Source organism: Paroedura picta, chromosome 7, assembly GCF_049243985.1.
Source record: "Paroedura picta isolate Pp20150507F chromosome 7, Ppicta_v3.0, whole genome shotgun sequence".
In the NCBI taxonomy this organism is placed as follows: Eukaryota; Metazoa; Chordata; class Lepidosauria; order Squamata; family Gekkonidae; genus Paroedura; species Paroedura picta.
The window spans coordinates 30,959,158-30,978,049 of NC_135375.1; the positions used below are offsets into that span (position 1 = coordinate 30,959,158).

Below are 18,892 nucleotides of genomic sequence, written 5' to 3' on the forward strand. Positions count from 1 at the left end.
ATTAGGTGGCGCTAACGCGCATGCGCAGAACAGTCGCAGATGTGTGTTTTCACCAGCAGGGGGCGCAAACATGCATGTGCCGTGGCTCCACGCGTGCGCGTTTGCGTTGCTGGCGTGCCAGCGGCTGCGCCTGCCTCTTCCCCCCTCTTGCTGCGGGGGGAGGGGAAGGCAGGCGCGGCCGCTGGCGGCCCGGTACCATGGCCTTAACGGCCTGGTACCAGGCCGCAGACCAGGGGTTGGAGACCTCTGACTTAGGGAATTGTGGAGAAGCCATATAAAACCAGTCCTATGGCAAATGCATTGGCTTCCAGTTGATTTCCAGATCTGGTTCAAGGTTTTGGTACTAACCTTTAAGGCCATATGTGGTCTGGGCCCTGTGTATTTGAGAGATTGATCATTCATTCATTCATTCATTCATTCATTCATTCATTCATTCATTCATTCATTCATTCCCTGCCACTCATGACAATATCTTCTCATGGCGGCTTACAATATAAAATCAAATCACAAAATACTCATAAAGGTAAAGGTAAAGGTATCCCCTGTGCAAGCACCGAGTCATGTCTGACCCTTGGGGTGACGCCCTTTAGCGTTTTCATGGCAGACTCAATACGGGGTGGTTTGCCAGTGCCTTCCCCAGTCATTACCATTTACCCCCCAGCAAGCTGGGTACTCATTTTACCGACCTCGGAAGGATGAAAGGCTGAGTCAACCTTGAGCCGGCTGCTGGGATTGAACTCCCAACCTCATGGGCAGACAGCTTCAGACAGCATATCACTGCCTTACCACTCTGCGCCACAAAACCCCTTAAAACATAAAAACCAAAACAGTAATAACAATATCTGTAATAATAGTAATAACAATAACAATACAGGCACAATTAACTGGCAGGTCACAAAAAATAGGTTACATGACAAAACATCAATAACGGTTTTGACACATGGGAAGCAGAGCTGCCTGTGTTCAAGTGACCCTTGATTATCTCTGTGTTTCCCCCCCCCTCATTTATCTGAATACATCTCCCAGAAAGGTCAGCCAATACCAACTGGCTGAAGGCCCCTGGCCCCAAAGGCAGTATGGTTGGCCTCAACTAGAACTAGGGCCTTTTTGGTCCTGGCTCCCATCTGCTGACATGAGATCCCAGGAGAGATCAGAGCCCTAACAGAACTTATTAAGTTCTACAGGGTCTGCAAGATGGAGTTTTTCTTCTAGGCTTATGGTTGAAGTCAGCAGATATACATCTAAGACAACTGATTGGGCCTTCAGCTTGGTGTTGTGGTTAAGAGCAGCAGCAGCTAAGAAATATCACAGCTGTCCAGGTATATGCTCCGACAACTGATGCAATAGTGGAGGAAACTGAAGACTTCTATATAGGGTTGTGCATTTCGGCCGCTTTGGCAAGCACCGAAGGCATGCGGGTGCTGGCTCCCCTCCATGCCACGGCATGGACCTCAGGCTTTGGTGCAGGCCAAAGCGTGCTGGAGCGCGCAACCCTACTTCTATACCGTCATTGAAGACACTTTTTAAAAAGTACACAAAAAGGATGTCATTTATATAATGGGTGCAAAAGTTGGCACACAAGCAGAGAGACACATTACTGGCAACTTTGGCCTTGGAGAAAGGAATGATGCAGGCGATCTTTTGGCACAATTCTGTCATGAAAATCGGTATTGCATCATGAACACTTGGTTCAAACAGCATAAACATTGCCTGTACGCTTGGACATCACCAAATGGACTACATAGGAACCAAATCGGCTATATCTTATGCAGCCAATGATGGTCCAGTTCAGTCCTTTTGGTCAAAATATATCCAGGTGCTGATTGCGGTTCAGATAATGAACTGTTTCTGACAGTTGCAAAAGTTGTTAGCCTCTTGTTTTGAGATACCTACCTTGTGCTTCACCTGTTCTTCTGGTCTTGGTACCCTTCCCCTTGCTTTTCTTGTTTTTCTTATCTGGCAAACTTGTAGTGTACTTTGGTTGGCTACTACTCTCCCAAGTTTTTTTTTTTTACAGATATTAAGACTGGTTCAGTATAGAATTACTTCTGTACTGAGCAGAAATATCTGGGGAAGGTTTCCTACTCATAGGCAGCATTTTTTGTTGATTTATTGCATGAAGTTACAGGATGCCTATTTCCCCCCTCAGATTATGGAATGATAATATTTTTGCAGAGAATGTATGGAATAGCTTTGCAGAGAGTATATGGAAGTAAAATGCTTCACTACCAAAGAAAGATACTGTTTGAGAAGAAGTGGGAATACATTTCAAATAGAACTAAGATTAGGATGATGATTTACTGAATGAGCCTGATCCTGTTCTCAATAGATATTTACGTTTCATGGAATTAAATAAACAGAGATATAATGGGTGGGGCAGGGATTGAGATCTGGCCCTTTAGTCACTCAGATGATCCCAAATTTAATTTCCATCTAGTAGTATCCTTGAGCGTACACTTTAATTGTCACCAGTTGAAGTGAATGGCTGTCATTTGCTTCTGTAGAGAAGAATAAAGTACTGCAAATCATGACAGCATTGCCGAGTGACACATTGGATAAGCAATGTGTTTGGAGTGACTTTCATCTGATGCTGCCTTCCTTTAAACAGCTACAGGGTTACATATCAAGAGGAATTATTTCTAGAGTTTCACTTCCCTTCCACTTTTCAACAGGAACTGGGTTTGGAGCTCATCCCAATCTATTTATGTTTTCGTCATCATGAATAATTAAGTGTTGCCATCAAATCTTGCAATCTTGCTGATTGTGCTTAAAGAATAAGCTAAATAAGACTAGTTTTACAGCAGACCTTTATAAGATCCGTACTGCTTACTTCCCTCTACTCTGAAAACTATCTGCTATTCCTGTTCTCTGTTAGATGGCTTTAGTAAAGCTTTGGAAAACTATAACAGGACTGTATTTGGGGTTGCTTGTTATGCTAAGCCAAATTACTACATATTGTTGAGTATTAAAATGTCAGGTGGCAGAGATCAATGTTTTTTACAATGCCAAAAAGTTTATTCAAATATCTATTACTATTAATCAGGATAGTTGTTGGCATTTTTGTAATTATTTTTATGTTCCATTTTTATTTATCTTTGTTATTCCATTTAATTTGCCTTTCTTCCCATCGGGGATTCTGAACAGCTAACATTGTTCTCCTGTCCTCACAACAATACTTTAAAGTAGATTAGTAGAAAGATTAGATTGAAATTTACTGAAGAGGATGTGATGAGATGAGTGCTCTTCATGTGGAACACATCTTCTGGCACACCTCTTGGGGCAGAAATGGGTAAGGACATGATGTCTATAGTCCCGCCCCAGAGAAGGGAGGGAGGTGGCCAGTGGAGGCCGAGGCCAGGGCGCGGCTGCGAGTTAGGTAGATGGCCAGTAGAGGTGGAGGACTCTGGGGCAGAGGCTATGTGGCAGGCCAAAGCTGTGGCACTGCCTTGGAGGCCTCTGGGAACCAGGGCAGAGGCGGCATGGCTTGCTGAAGCTGCAGTACTGTCCCCAGTACTGGGGGTTGGGACGGAGGCCACATGGCTTGCCAAAGCCTCCCCGCAGGCCTCTGGGGGCCGGGGTGGAGGCCCCATGGTTTGGTGAAGCTGCCCTGCAGTGTGCGTGTTTGTGTGTTTGTGTGTGTTGGGGGGAGCAACCAGGGGGTAGTTCGGGGAAGTGGGGAGGGAAGGGTTTGGAGCATGTGGATTTAGAGCCTATGTGTGCATGTTGGTGCATGTGTGTTTGGGTGTGACAGAGGGGAGTGGGGATGGATCGAAGAGCTCTGGAGCAGATTTGTGTTACTCATACCTGTGAGAGCCTGAATATCTCTATTTTTGGCATGATGCAGAGCCATGACACCTCACTTCAATGCTTCAGTATATTTGGAAATGGGAGACGGGTCTAGATACAGCATTTTGGACTGATCAGCATTACTGCATTTAAGTTATAGTCTTTTAACCTTACTGCTCCAAATGGTTGTTAACTTTTTGCTTCTTCAATATAATACTATAATAGAGTGGGTAGAAAAAGATTATAATTTGAGGTAGAAATGGAGCATGACAACTAAGTTAAAATTTGTTTTCTCAAAATATTCTGAAATAGCAAAGGGAATTCAAGTCTTCTGAAAGCGTTATCTGGAAAAGAATGTTTTTGTTCTATTCCACTGTTAATTTTAAATTAACTAGTTTTGAGACTTGTACAATTGGTTTTTAATTATAGTATAGTGCCACCTGGTGGCTTTTTAAGTTCTTCCATTTTGCATATAACAGGTTTATGGAGCATCTTTTAAGCAGCCTAGTAAAAAGCAAGCAAGTCATAATATAAACAAGAAATTATTGTAATTTGGAATTGGCAGTGCCACAACAGACTTACAATTCAATACCTTAAAATTACGATCCTGTTCTTCACACTTTTGGCTCATAAAAATACCTCAAAATCTGGAATCTAAGATCCCTTGATTTAAAAAAAAACACAGCTCTTGTGGAGTTATACAACTTTTAAAAAGAAAAGGTGGGAAATAAATTCATGATCACACTTCTGTTGTTGGTATCCACTTGTTCTAAATAAGGAGGGAGAAGGAATAAGGATGATGTCACTGGGTTCATTTGAGACAGCTCAGATTTTCATGTCAGAGCTCAGCCTACAAACATGTAAAATGGCATCTCCTAAACATGTGAAAATGACTGCATCTATTTGAATAAGCATACTTACTCATCTGGAACAAAACCCTCTTGGCGGGGGGGGGGGAACCCCTCTTGAAAGTTATATTTCAAAAATTTGTATATTTCATTTATATTCTACCTTTCTCCACAATGGGGGAATCAAAGTAGCTAAGATAATTCTCCTGCTTTCCATTTTTATCTTTAGGACCACCCTATATTAGGTTAGGATGAGAGTATATGACCTGTGTAAGGTCACTCAGCAGATTTCCATGTACTACGGGGATTTGAAACTTGGTGGCCCAGAATCTAGTCTGCCTCTCTGTTATAAATGCATGCTCCTCCACAAGCTCTAAACACAAACAAATTGCACAGCCTATTTATCATGACAAATGAAGAAGTAAACTATGGCTTTACAACTTAAGGGTCGATACTTCTCTTAATCCTTCACCAACGAGATGTTGTGCCTCGCTAGTCTAATATTCAGAATTAGTTTCACTCCAAATGCTTGTTTCTTTTAATGCTGGCATTCATCTCAAAAGGTAGCTGAACACTGCATAACTGTGCTAAGCTCTAAAAATAACATTACAAAACCTGAAGGCTTTATGAAATAAATCAAGGAATTTTCAGTGGGATGGTATTCCACAGTGAAAGCATATCCCTATACTGAGTGTGTGGAGTTAATTTTAAAGAATTATACTTGTGAAGATGCTGCAATCCAGAAGCTTTAAGGGAGCTTCTTATCATGGGGGGAGGGAATATTTACTTGCCGCAGGCTAGCAAGTAATTGGCTATTTACAAACCTGCCTCGGTGTAGTTTCTCTTTTTTATCTAACTGATGAGCCTCCCTTGGTGTAGTTTTTTTTAAATCAAAATCATGAGATTGGGGTAGATGTATCACTCTATTATGACCCTTTCTTCATTCTAGACGGTCATATTGGACAGTGATTTGGAGAGGGCAACTTTCATGATGAATGATCAGTTACAGTGAAAGAATCAACAAGTCTCTGGCGTAATCCCCCAGGAGTTAGATGTCACATATATAGATGCTGGATGGAATTCCAGATGCAACTATGGAGAAAGCCTGTTTTTTTTAGCCTTAAATACCAAATGCAAAGAGCTTTTATAATAAACTTAAGCAGAATGAAAATAGTTTGAAAAATGGCTCTACCCATGTTCAGGTAAATGAAAAGTGTCCTGAAACTGGAAATAGAGTACACTTCAGAGAGTTCAAGGTGGTTGGATAAACTCTTTCCGTAATGCGTGTGCACATCCTTTTTGCCTCAGTCATCTTTTGTCAAGCAGGTCAAGTTAGAACAGTGCAAAAACTTCTGGAGCCTATCCATTCAATGCAAAAGTGTCTTTCAAACTGTCTTACACTTTCTGAAAAAGGAAAACACTGTTTCCAGATGAAGGTTCTGGCAGCATTATCCTCTTTTCCCTTACCTCTGTCGGCAATACCTGAACACTCATTTTGGTGTCTCTTATAAGGCTTAGAACTATTTCATGCAAAACTATTAACACAGTGCTTCAAGTTTCAACTGAAAACGCATTCTAAACTCCAGCATCTACATTTTTTTACAGCTCGACAGCATATTATCTCCTCCATCAATGCCATTTCGAAAATCAAGCAATCCTGAAGTCTCTTCTGGCCCTGGCAAATCACTGAAATTTAAAAGGCAGCTCAGTGAAGATGGAAGACCTTTTAGAAGAGGAAGCCTTGGAGGAGCTCTGACAGGTGGGTATAATGAAAACAGCAGTGAAGGGTTTGGTGTAGGAACACATAACTTGAAGCATCCTTAAAAACAGAAAAACATGCTATGGCAAACATGGTATTATGCTCAAATCCAGGCCCATAGCCTGATATTATGACTATTTAAATATAGCCAGTTTAATGACTTATGAAATATATTTGCGTAGTTATTTGTGAATCTCCAGGATGTAAAAGAGGCATATTGTTTTTGAGGGCACAATTAAGTAAGATCTTGGAGATACATTATCAATTCTCCAAGTGTCTTCTGTTTCCTTGAAAAAGCAGTATTGGATGGTCCAGGACCCATTCCGCACATTCAATGTGCTTTTGCAACTGGATTTTCCTGTGCAGAACAGGAAAATCTACTTCTAAAGTGCATTATCTATTGTGTACAGAATAGGTCCTGATATCATTTGGACTGTGATGACAATGGGGTAGAGGGTGGGGTTGTTTCCTTAAAGAAATATCTCTGCCCCTTGAACTATTAAGTTTAATGTTATGAGCCCCTTCTAGATCATGTCCAGTATACTGACATGGCTTCCCTTCTGCTGTCTTCTTCTAAGTTCATTGAAATCAAGTGATGTACAACCATGTAACTCTGTTTAGGATTGCACTGTGAACTCATCTAATTCTCTTTTAAAAAAAACTATGGTGACTAAGAACATTTTGGGGCAAGGCATGCCATAGTCTTTGTTGTTTTGTTTGTGTGAAGTTTGTTGCCAGTGAATGGATTATATTTTTGTATTGTGTGAACAGTTTTTCCATCTTCACGTGCTCCAAATTATTAATTCCATGAACTAATCATGACTGAAAGCACAAATCCTTATGCTCCCATTCAGTTGTTTGCAAGCCTAAAAAGCCACACTATTTTCTTAATTAAATTGATGATCTTTCAACAGATCATTTTAATTACCTTTTTCTTGAAAGTGGGGCAAGCAGAATTACTCGCAGTATTCAAATTGTGGATGTTCTGTACGTGAATATATATAGCATTTTAAGAGCATGTTGATTCTAATTCAAAATAGCATATTTATTAACTGTAACTGAAGTAGGAGATGTTTCCAGTAACTTTTCAGTTGATTTCTGTATGTCCCATTCTCTAAAAGGGCAGAAGGGTATAAAACCAGTAGATAAAAATATCTTTTTAATTTTTAGTTTTAAATTAATGCAAAACAAGACTAGATCGGTATAATTTGAACCCTTTCCTTATAGCTGAGTGACTTTGGGCCAGTCACACATACTAAGGCTAATCAACCTCGCAGGGCGATTGTGAAAATTGAAATTGAAAATTAAAATTGAAAGGGTACAGAGGAGAGCGACGAAGATGATCTGGGGCCAAGGGACCAAGCCCTATGAAGATAGGTTGAGGGACTTGGGAATGTTCAGCCTGGAGAAAAGGAGGTTGAGAGGGGACATGATAGCCCTCTTTAAGTATTTGAAAGGTTGTCACTTGGAGGAGGGCAGGATGCTGTTTCTGCTGGCTGCAGAGGAGAGGACACGCAGTAATGGGTTTAAACTTCAAGTACAACGATATAGGCTAGATATCAGGAAAAAGTTTTTCACAGTCAGAGTAGTTCAGCAGTGGAATAGGCTGCCTAAGGAGGTGGTGAGTGCCCCCTCACTGGCAGTCTTCAAGCAAAGGTTGGATACACACTTTTCTTGGATGCTTTAGGATGCTTAGGGCTAATCCTGCGTTGAGCAGGGGGTTGGACTAGATGGCCTGTATGGCCCCTTCCAACTCTATGATTCTATGATTCTATGACCAAATGGTAGGGAAAAGAGTGATGTAGTCCCATTGGAGAGCAAGTTAGATTATAAATGAATAAATAACTAAATGGCCTCGATAGTCCAAGCCAGTCTGAGGATCAGGTCTTGGAAGCTAAACAGGGTCAGCCCTGATTAGTATTTGGATAGGAGACCACCAATAAGGCTAGGGTTGCTATGCAGAGGCTGGAACTGCCACTGAACCTCTCTTGCCTCCTTAAGTTGGCTGTGACTTGACTGCCAAAAAAAGAAAGATTTTGAAGATGCTAATGGTGCAAATGTGTTAAATAGTAGTGGTGCTCACTTTGTGGCTGAAACCTTCCCCTCTTTCCAGAGTCTATCTTATTTATTTTTTCACCCCAGCTTTCTCTCAACGCCTCCATTTTATAATTGAAGTGATCTTGTGAGTTAGATAAGCTGAGAGAGGGTGACAGACACAAGCTCACCCAGTATATTTCACAGAAGTGAGAGGACTTGAACCTGCTATCATCTTAAAAATTAATAAAATTTATTCCAGCACAAGATTTTGAGACAGACGTGGCAAATCTGAACAATATCTCTAGTGCAGAAACAGTCTTGAATGTAGACCAGGTTTTCTCAACCAGGGTTTTGTGGAATCCTGGGATTCTGAAAAATTTGACCTGGAAGAAGAGGTAGGTTACAATCACAAATAGTTAAATATAGCCTGTTCTTCTAATTCTGCTAGGAGAATTGTGTGGCCCAAAATGACTCTGTTGGGCCACTGGTAAGTAAAATCCTATACAGAGTTGAGGAGTCTCCCCCCATCAGACCACTCTGCTTGTGCAGCATAAAATGGAGAGACATAATGTGTAGAATGATATACATATGATTTAATGTGCTATGAAATGCTAAAGTTTTACTCTTCAAACGATTACCTATACAACTTTAGCTTTTCATTGAGTATAATATGTTCACTTACATGAATGATTTCTTATTAGTGGAAATTATCATATTTATCAAACAGATAAATTGACTCTACTTTTAGCTTTCTTCCCTCAGTTGTTTCAGTGGGAAAAGTCTGTTCTCTTGATGGGTCTGTTGATGGTGGAAGAATAGAAAAATTCTAGCATTGAATTCCGTATATTCATTTAGATATACTCTCAGATATATTTAGCTGTCAGCCTACCTTGAAGCTGATATTGCTCTCTAGGGAGAAACTTGTCAATCATGTTACTATGTAATATTCATAACTCCTAAATTCAAGAGTACTGAGAGACTGACAGCAATTTTTAACGTACAGTGTGGGCAGTCATTTTTGCTTTTGATTTCTAAATTCCTGTTATATATTTTAAATTCGGTTTTATATGAACAGCAGATTCCAGTTTGAAATTAAAGGCATTAACATTGACAGTAATTAATATAGTCATGCTAATATATTGTTATCCATGGCTGAGCTGGGTTAAAGTCAGATTCTTAATTTGCCTGATTGTATTGTCTAAATACAGAAAATGAAACTATTGAAATCTCCCCCCCCCCCCCAACACACACACACCGTGGAGGAGCAAACTGGTTAAATGCAAAGTTCCTTTGCTGCAGTGAATGGGCTTCGTGAAGTCACTTCAAAGAGCTTTATACAATCGTTCGGGCTTGGGCTTAAATTGTCAGAATCAAGAATACTCTGTAGGCTTAGTTAGCTGCGCAGGGAGTGGAATTCATGATAGAAAATAATGGCTTTTTAAATGTGCTTGAAATGAAGGGCATTGTGCCTAACCAGGCTGAAAAAGCAAACCGAAAATATGAATTTCCTTCCTTTCTAGTACTTACCATAGATAATTATTTGAAACTGTTATGTTACGCAAGTTTTTAAAAAAAGACTTGCTCAAGGATTCCAAGCTTCTGGAGAGGACTTTAACTTGACCTTATAGGGTTGCCAGTCTCCTGGAATTATAAGTGATTTCCTGATCAGTTCCCCTGGAGAAAATGATTGCTTTGGAGGGTGAACTCTATGGCATTGTTATTGTTGTTAGATGCGAAGTTGTGTCCAACCCATTGCGACCCCGTGCCTTTCTCAGGCTTCAATACCAAATCTGCAGAAATTTCCCTGCCTAGTGTTGGCAACCATACTTATTAGTGTTAACGGTGTGTAATGATTTCAGGTAATGTGTTCTTGAAATATGGTACAGATTTCTTGCTGAAATGTCTGTTGGCTGCATTCAAGGGCTAGGATTTAAAGATTTTTATATGTTCATCTTTGTGGTCTGAGTACAGTTCCATATAGACCTGACACACGAGAAAGTCCCTAGAGGTCTTAAAAGCACCCAAAGTGTTTCCCTGCCCCCTTGTGCACTGAGTCCTCAAAACCAGAGTGGAAATCTTTGATAGAAAATACAAGTGTTAGTATTTATTTTAAGGTATGTTAAAGTGTGTGTGGGGATGTGTGTGAGAAAAGCTCTGTGAGTCTCTGAAATGATTTAGCTGACAGGAGTTATGGTTGTAATACTGCTTCTATTATCTCCCCTTTTATTTTCTGTCAAAGATTTCTACTCTGGTTTTGAGAAGGACTCCCATCTGTTTGCCTTCATGCTGTGTCTGTGGCCCCACTGCTGATTACTCTCTCCAGTGGAGATGAATTCAAATCTGATATGCTTGTGAGGAATGCGATATAAGTCAGTTTGAGAGTGTTCATATTTCTTCTGCTCCATCCCCTAGGCTTGTAAGTCACAGCTTGTCCACAGCAGGAAGTAGGATGGAGTAAGGAATAGACTGTGGGATCAGTGACCCTGTTTTTTCTGTGATGCAGTCAGGCTCCTCTGGACCTGTGGCTTTCCCAGTTATGGAGGGATATCCTGGGATGTCTCATAGATCCATAGCTGAATTTAGCCTCCATTCTGGCATCTCCAAAAAAGATCAAGAACTACCATACCAAGCAAGAGGGGTGTCTGTTCCTACTTAGTCATTATGTTTCTAACTCAATAGTGGTTCAGGCCTTGCTTGGCAAACAAGCAGGTTTTCTGTACATACCAAAAGATAGGTAGAACATAAAACTGAATGCAGTAAGGAGAAACATATATGCCTCTTCTACTTTGATTTGATTGATAATATGTAAATATTAAAGACTTTTTCTGTGTGGGTAGATAATGGAACCCTGCAGAAGACATTCCCAATAACATTTAAAAAGCCATTATTTAAAAATAGCCACATTTAAAAAGCCATTATTTTCAGTAACTCCAAGAGCAGTCCTTTAAGTAGGATCAGATGAAAAGTACACAAACTACTGGAGTGCCATTCCTTTTACTTTTCTCTGAGCCAGCTAGCTGGCAGGGCAGTATAGAAATGTAATAAATAAAGTTAAAAGGTTTTGGAACTATGGTTAATGCAAGCAACAAAAAAATGTTGTGAGGATCTGATTCTCGCAACATCTGGAAATATCATGGCTGCCCCCCCCCCACAAAATGCCTGGGTATCTCACCCTTCCCCCCACTCCTTGAGTTAATTTGCTAGTGGAGCCCCCCTCCGGTTTCCTTCTCTAGCATTTAGAAGGCCCGCATTAATTGAAACCCACTTAAGTCCATGGATGCTGATGCCATGCCAAATCAGCTCCCCAGTTTCCCTGCCAAAAGAGCTGACAGCCCACTTCCAAGCATGTTTACTCAGAAGTCAGCTCTGTGGGGCTTCCTTCCAGGCAAACCTGAGGAGAATTGTAGCTGAGCCCAATCCCTCCCTTCAACGGAAGAAATGCTGTGAGGAGGGGCTGTGGTCGCCATTTATTTACCTGTTCTGGTGGCGGGGGAAGGGAGGAATTAAACATTACTTCCGTCGACTTCCACTGCAGTTCACCCCCAGGGTGTGGCATAAGATGTGTTTTCACATCAAGAAAATTCTACATCCAGGATGAAAATTTTTGTTAAAAATGGCATTCTCTGAAGGGTTTTAAATACGTTTCTGATGGGAAATGCATATGGAAGCCAGAAGTACATAAGCAATAAGTCCAGACTCTCTCTTCTTTGGCTTGTCCCGTACTGACATTTTCTTATTTCGTTCAGATGATGGAATCTCCTCAGTTGTTTAATTTAACTGAAAATTTAGGGCTGAAAGATTTCATACAAGTTGTTTTTTCTTAAAAAAAAGAAAGAAAGACAGGCTCAGATGTTAGAATTTTTCAGAGCCTTGGGAAGATATTAAATCCTGCTCTGGAATTAAGTGCCATAAACTGTCACAGTGTAAGCTCAAGGGTTGAAAGAAAAGGAGTAATGATGTGCTTATGCTAAAGCCTTGTTGCACATTTACAGGGATATGAAATAAACAATACTAGCCATTTTATGATGATTAAATATAACCAAGTGCAACAGATGGCCTGTCTGTTTAGGTTACTATGTTATTTCTCGCTTTTCAGTCTCAATACAGAGGTGACATAGATCACTTTATTATAAATGTATCTTAATTTTCCAATGTAAGCTATTTTGGGCTTGATTCTTAGCAAACAGCTAGCTACAGTGTAGCTACAGCTTTCATAAATACATGAATTGTTTGCTTTAATTGGCTTTTTAAAATTTAGGAAATGTATAGGCTTGTCTCTCCAGAGCTCTGATCAAGGCAGATTACAGGTAAAAACAAATACCATAAAATCATAACAAATAGAAAACCATCAATATAAAAACAAACCATTACTTAACCATTGAGCACCCTAAAATATTCATAAAACACTCCTTAGTAAAAGGTTGGCTCCCCCTAAGTTATTCACAGTAGTGGTCTTAAAAGTGAAGATCACTTAAAACAGCTCCACCTTCCAATTTATAGCCTTTATAGAATTTATTGTCACTAAATTATTTGTATTTGTTCCAAGAAATTTAGTATCAGCAAACTCTCACTTTCATCTACCCCTTTCCCTCCAGCTCAGCTTTCCTTACTGCTAGCCATCTCTGCTGCTTTTTCTTCCACAACCCACCTTTACTGAATTTTGGAGTGATTGTTTTACTCAAAATAATCCTGTGAGTGAAGTTAGGCTGAAAGTTGGTGGCTAGCCCTAGGTCACTAAAGAAAGAGAATTCTTCAGCCATTGTCCTCCCCTGCTTTGACCCAGAAAAGGAGTTACCTACCCTGGATGTGAGATGAGCTATTCTCTATTATTTAGAAAGGACAAAGTCATTTTGTAAAGCTAGGACACTTTTTATTAGTTATTGGGGCTCTTGGGAAGGGCAGAACCACTTCTTCCCAGTTGGTTGCTGTGGTTCAGTCCTGCTACTTGTCTGCTGGTAGGCTGTGTCCCATAAGATTGAAGATGATTCCACCCGCATGATAGCCATATCTGCTGCATTTTACAGCAGTGTACCACTGCTGGACATTTGTAAGGCTGTGGCTTATAATGTTAAGCATTATGCACTGGATCAGCAGGCGAGGAGAGATGCTGATGTGGGAAAAACAGTCTTAAAGTTCGTAATGCAATGAGAGATTTACCCCTCCTCCTATGGTTATTAATTCACTACTGGTCCCAATATGGGGCTGTATCAGAAGATGTAAGATCAAAAAAGAGTGGCACTTACCTCTAATTGTTGTTCTTTGACATCTGTGCAGACACACATTCCCTCCCTCCAACTAAGCTGTGAGCTCGCTCTTGCTCAAAAAAAAATTGGAGTGAGTAAATAGATAAGAAGAAATACTGAAAGAAAGAAACAGTGGTTGCAGGGAGGAACTAGAAATGATTACAGAAGTCCCTATTGCTTGGTCCATGTTTAAAAGGAGTGCTTGTGGTGATATAGGGGAACTGAAGGAAAGGGGGGCCATTTTAGGATTTTTTTAAAGAGCTAGGAACAAAATGTCTGCAGCTGGCCTGTGCAGATGCAGTCCCAATATGTATCTGTACAGATGACCCTGCTGAATATTACAGGTAAGTGCAACTCTTATTTGTGAATGAAGAGGAACTTACAGAAAGGAATTTCCTACAGCTGACTGAGGCCCTGATGTTCATTTATTTAATTTATTAAAATAATATTGACATATTTATTGAGCTCTCAATATTTATTGAGCTCTCAGTACAGCTGGCTCATGGGGATTTACAGCAGTAAGCAAAACATACAATAAAATCCTCACATTTCCATAAAATTCCCATAAACCCATAGTCCCATCCCCCAACAGACTCAATGGACCTTTTGACCCAAAGACCGAGGGGGGGGGGTGTTTGGAGGAGCGACCCAGTAGACATTCCTAGTCCTGGCATCAACCAAATGCCTGGTGGAAGAACTCCATCTTGCAGGCCCTGTGGAACTGTGATAGTTCTGACAGGGCCCTAAACTCTTACAGAAGCTTATTCCACCAGGTGGGGGCTGAAAAGTCCCTGGTCCTTGTCAAGGCCAGGCACACTTCCCACATACAACCTATGGCTATATGGGTTCTCCAGCGTGTACTTGTGAGAACCCTTGCAGCTGCATTTTGTACCAGCTGTAATTTCTGGGTCAAGGACAAGGGCTGGCCCACAGAGTGAGTTACAGAAATCTAGTCTGGAGGTCACCGTTGTCCTATTTGTTTACTTGTTTACTTGTTATGTTTATACTTTGGTCAGGGCCAGGTGGGGTGCTAGTAGCGTCACTTGCTTTTGTGACCTGTGCTTCAATTGACAAGGAGGCATCGAAGTTCACCCCCAAATTTCTGGCTGAGGGCAAGATCTATAACTTCACTCCGTCCAGGCATGGAAGACGTGCTCCCTGATCTGGCCCATTCCTACCCTGCCACAGGACCTCCGTCTTAGAAGGGTTGAGTTTCAGGTGACTCTGCTTGAGCCAGACTATTACCACTTCCAAACATCTAGGGCAGGGGTAGTCAACCTGTGGTCCTCCAGATGTCCATGGACTACAATTCCCATGAGCCCCTGCCAGCAAACACAGGCAGGGACCCATGGGAATTGTAGTCCATGGACATCTGGAGGACCACAGGTTGACTACCCCTGATCTAGGGTTCTTCCAGGGATATGGAAAAGGAAACTAGATGAGAATCACCTCTCCCTTACAATGGGAGTGATTTTCCATTGTAGGAAATGGATGGTAGAATATAAACTGCACATCAGTATATCTTATGCTGGATGCAAACAGGGGAAGGTTACTGCCTTCATTTTTTGCTTGGAGGCTTCCCAGTGGCATCTGGTTGGCTGGTGTTGGAAACTGGATTCTATACTAGATAAATCCTTGGCCTGATCCAGCGGATTCTTCTAATGTTCTTTTGCCTTTGGGACTGAGTGCCATTTGCTAAGCAGTCTGTCTTTATTTTGTTTCAGTAAACTTGGAGAAAACCAAGAAGTACTTTATTGTGTACAGTTTCAGATAATATGTTCTAAAAGGAAGGACAAAAGAATAAAGGGCTTTATTATTATTTAGTTTACTATGAAACTTAAAAAATGCTTTAGATGGGTTAATGTGCTGTTATAAAACAATTCATTCAATTTTTTGAGTAGACTGTAGTAATCTGAAGAAAAATTCATGTAAGTGGCGAGGTATTTTAGATATTGGTTGGTGATTTTCTGTGAATGTGTCAAACAATGATATTCTGTTTTAAGACAAAGACTTTCTGTCCAGAATCCAGCATTTTAGCTGTTCAGGTTGTAATAAATCATTTTGTAAGTTTTTCCATTGACTGACTTTTATTGATATGTGTTGAGACTTAAGGGTTGGGCTGAATCTAATTTCTACCTTTATTACAGATCATATTGAAAAACTAGTAGTTATTCTAGAAGAGCAAAGAATTAAAATAACACTAATTGTAAATGTTAACTGGGCAATTATTCCAAACTGCTGTGAATATTTTAGTATCTCAATAATGTGTGCTTAGATGGCTTTTATTACTGCATGAGAAGGGGAAGGGGCAGAAAGTGCTGAATTTTGTTATTGGGGGTTTGTACAAATGTTTCTCATGCAACAACTAAAGACAGTATAATTAGGACAGCTGTAATTCTATCTTTGATTGAATTATATCGGCTTTAATGGACAGATTGGGGAGGGGAGTGTTCATCTCTATTTTAAATCTGGCAAAGAAACTAGCATTGTCCGTTAATTTTAACCATATGCAGCTGAGTAATACACTTGACAGATGCTAATTTCCTTAAGTTGTAAGCAGCAAATGATGCATGAATTAAACAGCAACATACTTTTTGGTGCCTGCTGGTATTCTTCCCAAATTGGATTTAAATAAAGTTTCTTGATATAACCACAAGGAAATAAGGTAAAAAGAATTAAATGTTTCATAGTAATGGTTTAAAACCAGCCTATTCTTTTCTTCTTCTATTAAGGCTAATAGAGATGATTGTATTAGTTCTCCATACATTAGTGTGAGAAATATTAAAATTATACCTTTCACGCTGTTTCTTCCATCTGGGATTGGAACAGTGAAAGATATGTAATAATAAAATATAGTTCCCTGGAGCTGTTCCTGGTCAGACATTAAAGCAATTTATCCTCTTACTGCCCAAATTACATTTATTTTCCAAGAACCATGGGGGGAGGGGGGGCTTGATTCAGATTATATAACATTTGTGATAACATGTGTTTAATGCATTAGTATATTAAATATATATGGCACATTTCATTCAAAGCTAAGCTCACTTAGTTTATCTCCCCCAACTGAAATGAATGTGGAACTATTTTATATTTAACATATATTTCGATCCTGTCTTATCTTCTTAGATCAGGCTTTAATCAACCAGGGTTTTGTGAATCCCAGGGTTTCCTGACAGCCCTGGAAGAGTTTCCTGAACAGTTTTTTAAATTCTTTTTTGTTAAACATTGATTGAGCGGCATGACCATATATGGTCATGTTGACTCACCCTATCCTCCCAAAATGGCCCATGATGGGCCTCAGGTGAGTGTGTACGCAGCTATGCTTCTCGAAGCCTGAGGATGTTTTAGGGCAGGGGTAGTCAAACTGCGGCCCTCCAGATGTCCATGGACCACAATCCCAGAAGCCCCTGCCAGCGAATGCTGGCAGGGGCTTCTGGGAATTGTAGTCCATGGACATCTGGAGGGCCGCAGTTTGACTACCCCTGTTTATTATTATTATTATTATTATTATTATTATTATTATTATTATTATTATTATTATTATTATTATTAATTTCCCGCCTCTCCCGATAGGCTCGAGGGGTTTCTCAACAGTAAAAATGTTGAGAGCAACTGTGTTACAGAAACCTGTTTATTGATACTTTAAAAAAATTTCTTGACAGGTAGGTACTTGCTGCCAAATGCTGTTACACAATCGTCATGGCAAACTGGAGAAACTTCCAACCTTGTCCGAATGCGCAGTCAAGCTCTTGGGCAGTCGGCTCCTTCTCTGACAGCCAGTTTGGTGAGTTGCATTTTCAAATATACGTTTATTCAAGAACCTAATGTTAATATAACATTATAGCTAGGAGTTTATATGCATAAAAGTCAAATAATCCAAAATGGTTTCCAAAAGCCACAATAATTCAGGGCCTTTCACATAATTGTTGTCGGTTACCGTATACAATGGTACTAAACATGTTCAGTGTACCTGAATTATGTTTGCTGGGGGAGCTGTAACTTTGAATTGCCTTGCTTGTTTCCTATAAAATTTTAGCTGGAAGTATGCATTACCGTAAGTCTCCTCCCCCTCCCCCAATTAAAGTAATCTGTTTAAAAAAAAAACTTTAAAAACATACTCTAGTGTCAGGTTGTGAGGCTTTGTAGGGCATCTTATTATTCTTGTGAGTTGTTTTTTGCATGTAAGTGGTTTACTAAAAAAATGTGTTTTTACAATGCATATATTAAGACCTCATTGAGTTACAATGCAGCTGCAGTGCAAATTCCAACCGCCACCCTCAGTCTAGGATGCTTGAACACTAATAGGCTAAAGCAGGTTATGGGAAATGTACAGTAGCTTCAAGAACCATAATGCTTTCTGGTCTGAATTTAAAGGACATTCTGTTGATGTCACTCTTCCTGTTCTAGGTTTGTTCTAGGCTGTTCTAGACAGCCAGTGTGGTGCAGTGGTTAAGAGTGGCAGCTTCCAATCTAGTGAGCTGGGTTAGAGTCCCTGCTTTTCCACATGCAGCCAACTGTGTGACCTTGAGCTCATCACAACTCTGATAGTGCTATTCTGACTGAGTAGTCCTTTCAAAAGCTCTCAGTCTCAGCTACCACACAGGGTGTCTGTTGTGAGGAGAGGAAGGGAAGGCGATTGTAAGCTGATTTGAGACTCCTTCAGCCAGTGAAAAGTGGGGTATAAAATCTAATTCTTCTTCTTGTCATCTCTCTGTTGGGAAATACCTGAACATTTTGGTGTGGAGCCTGGGGATGGCCGGATTTCAGGAGGAGAACGACCACTGTAGGGTATGGTGCCATAGATTCCATCCTCCAAAGCAATTATTTCATCCAAGGCAACTGATCTCAGTCAGCTGGAGAGCAATTGCAATAGTGAGAGATCTGGCAGGTGCTACCTTGAGATAGGCAACACTATCCTGTTCCCTGCCCCTCCCCCCTTATTTGACTGGTACATGGTTTTCACCTTGCTACATAGTTTTAACTTTCATGCTGCTGTGTCTGCTTAAAATAAACTCTGTCTTTGTTGTTATGTTGAACAGGCCTGGAGGTATATCCTTGTAAATCGTTGAACAATCTAATTATTATACCAAATAGCTTGAATTGATTTGACATAGTTGCAAAGTATTAATATTTATAATAATATTCAGCTCATGTTTTATTTATTTTAAACATTTTAATGTCACCTTTCTACCTAATTCATGGTCCCCAAGATAGCAAAC

The 18,892-nt window shown here is 40.3% G+C and overlaps 1 protein-coding gene across 6 annotated transcripts in view; it reads left to right on the plus strand.

The window, feature by feature from the left end:
* Nucleotides 1-18,892, plus strand: part of MAST4 (microtubule associated serine/threonine kinase family member 4) — a 275,824-nt gene that overhangs the window by 32,290 nt on the left and 224,642 nt on the right. For 5 of the 6 annotated variants that reach the window (XR_013233058.1, XM_077347278.1, XM_077347279.1 and 2 more), the window contains exons 2-3: nt 6,240-6,393; nt 17,336-17,457. Coding sequence is in view for 5 of the 6 variants with exons in the window: in XM_077347278.1 (XP_077203393.1) it covers nt 6,240-6,393; nt 17,336-17,457 (276 nt within the window). In the remaining variant the exon portion in view is untranslated. Of the gene's footprint in view, nt 1-6,239; nt 6,394-17,335; nt 17,458-18,892 lie in introns of those variants that run through there. The other variant, XM_077347282.1, reaches the window with a different exon arrangement.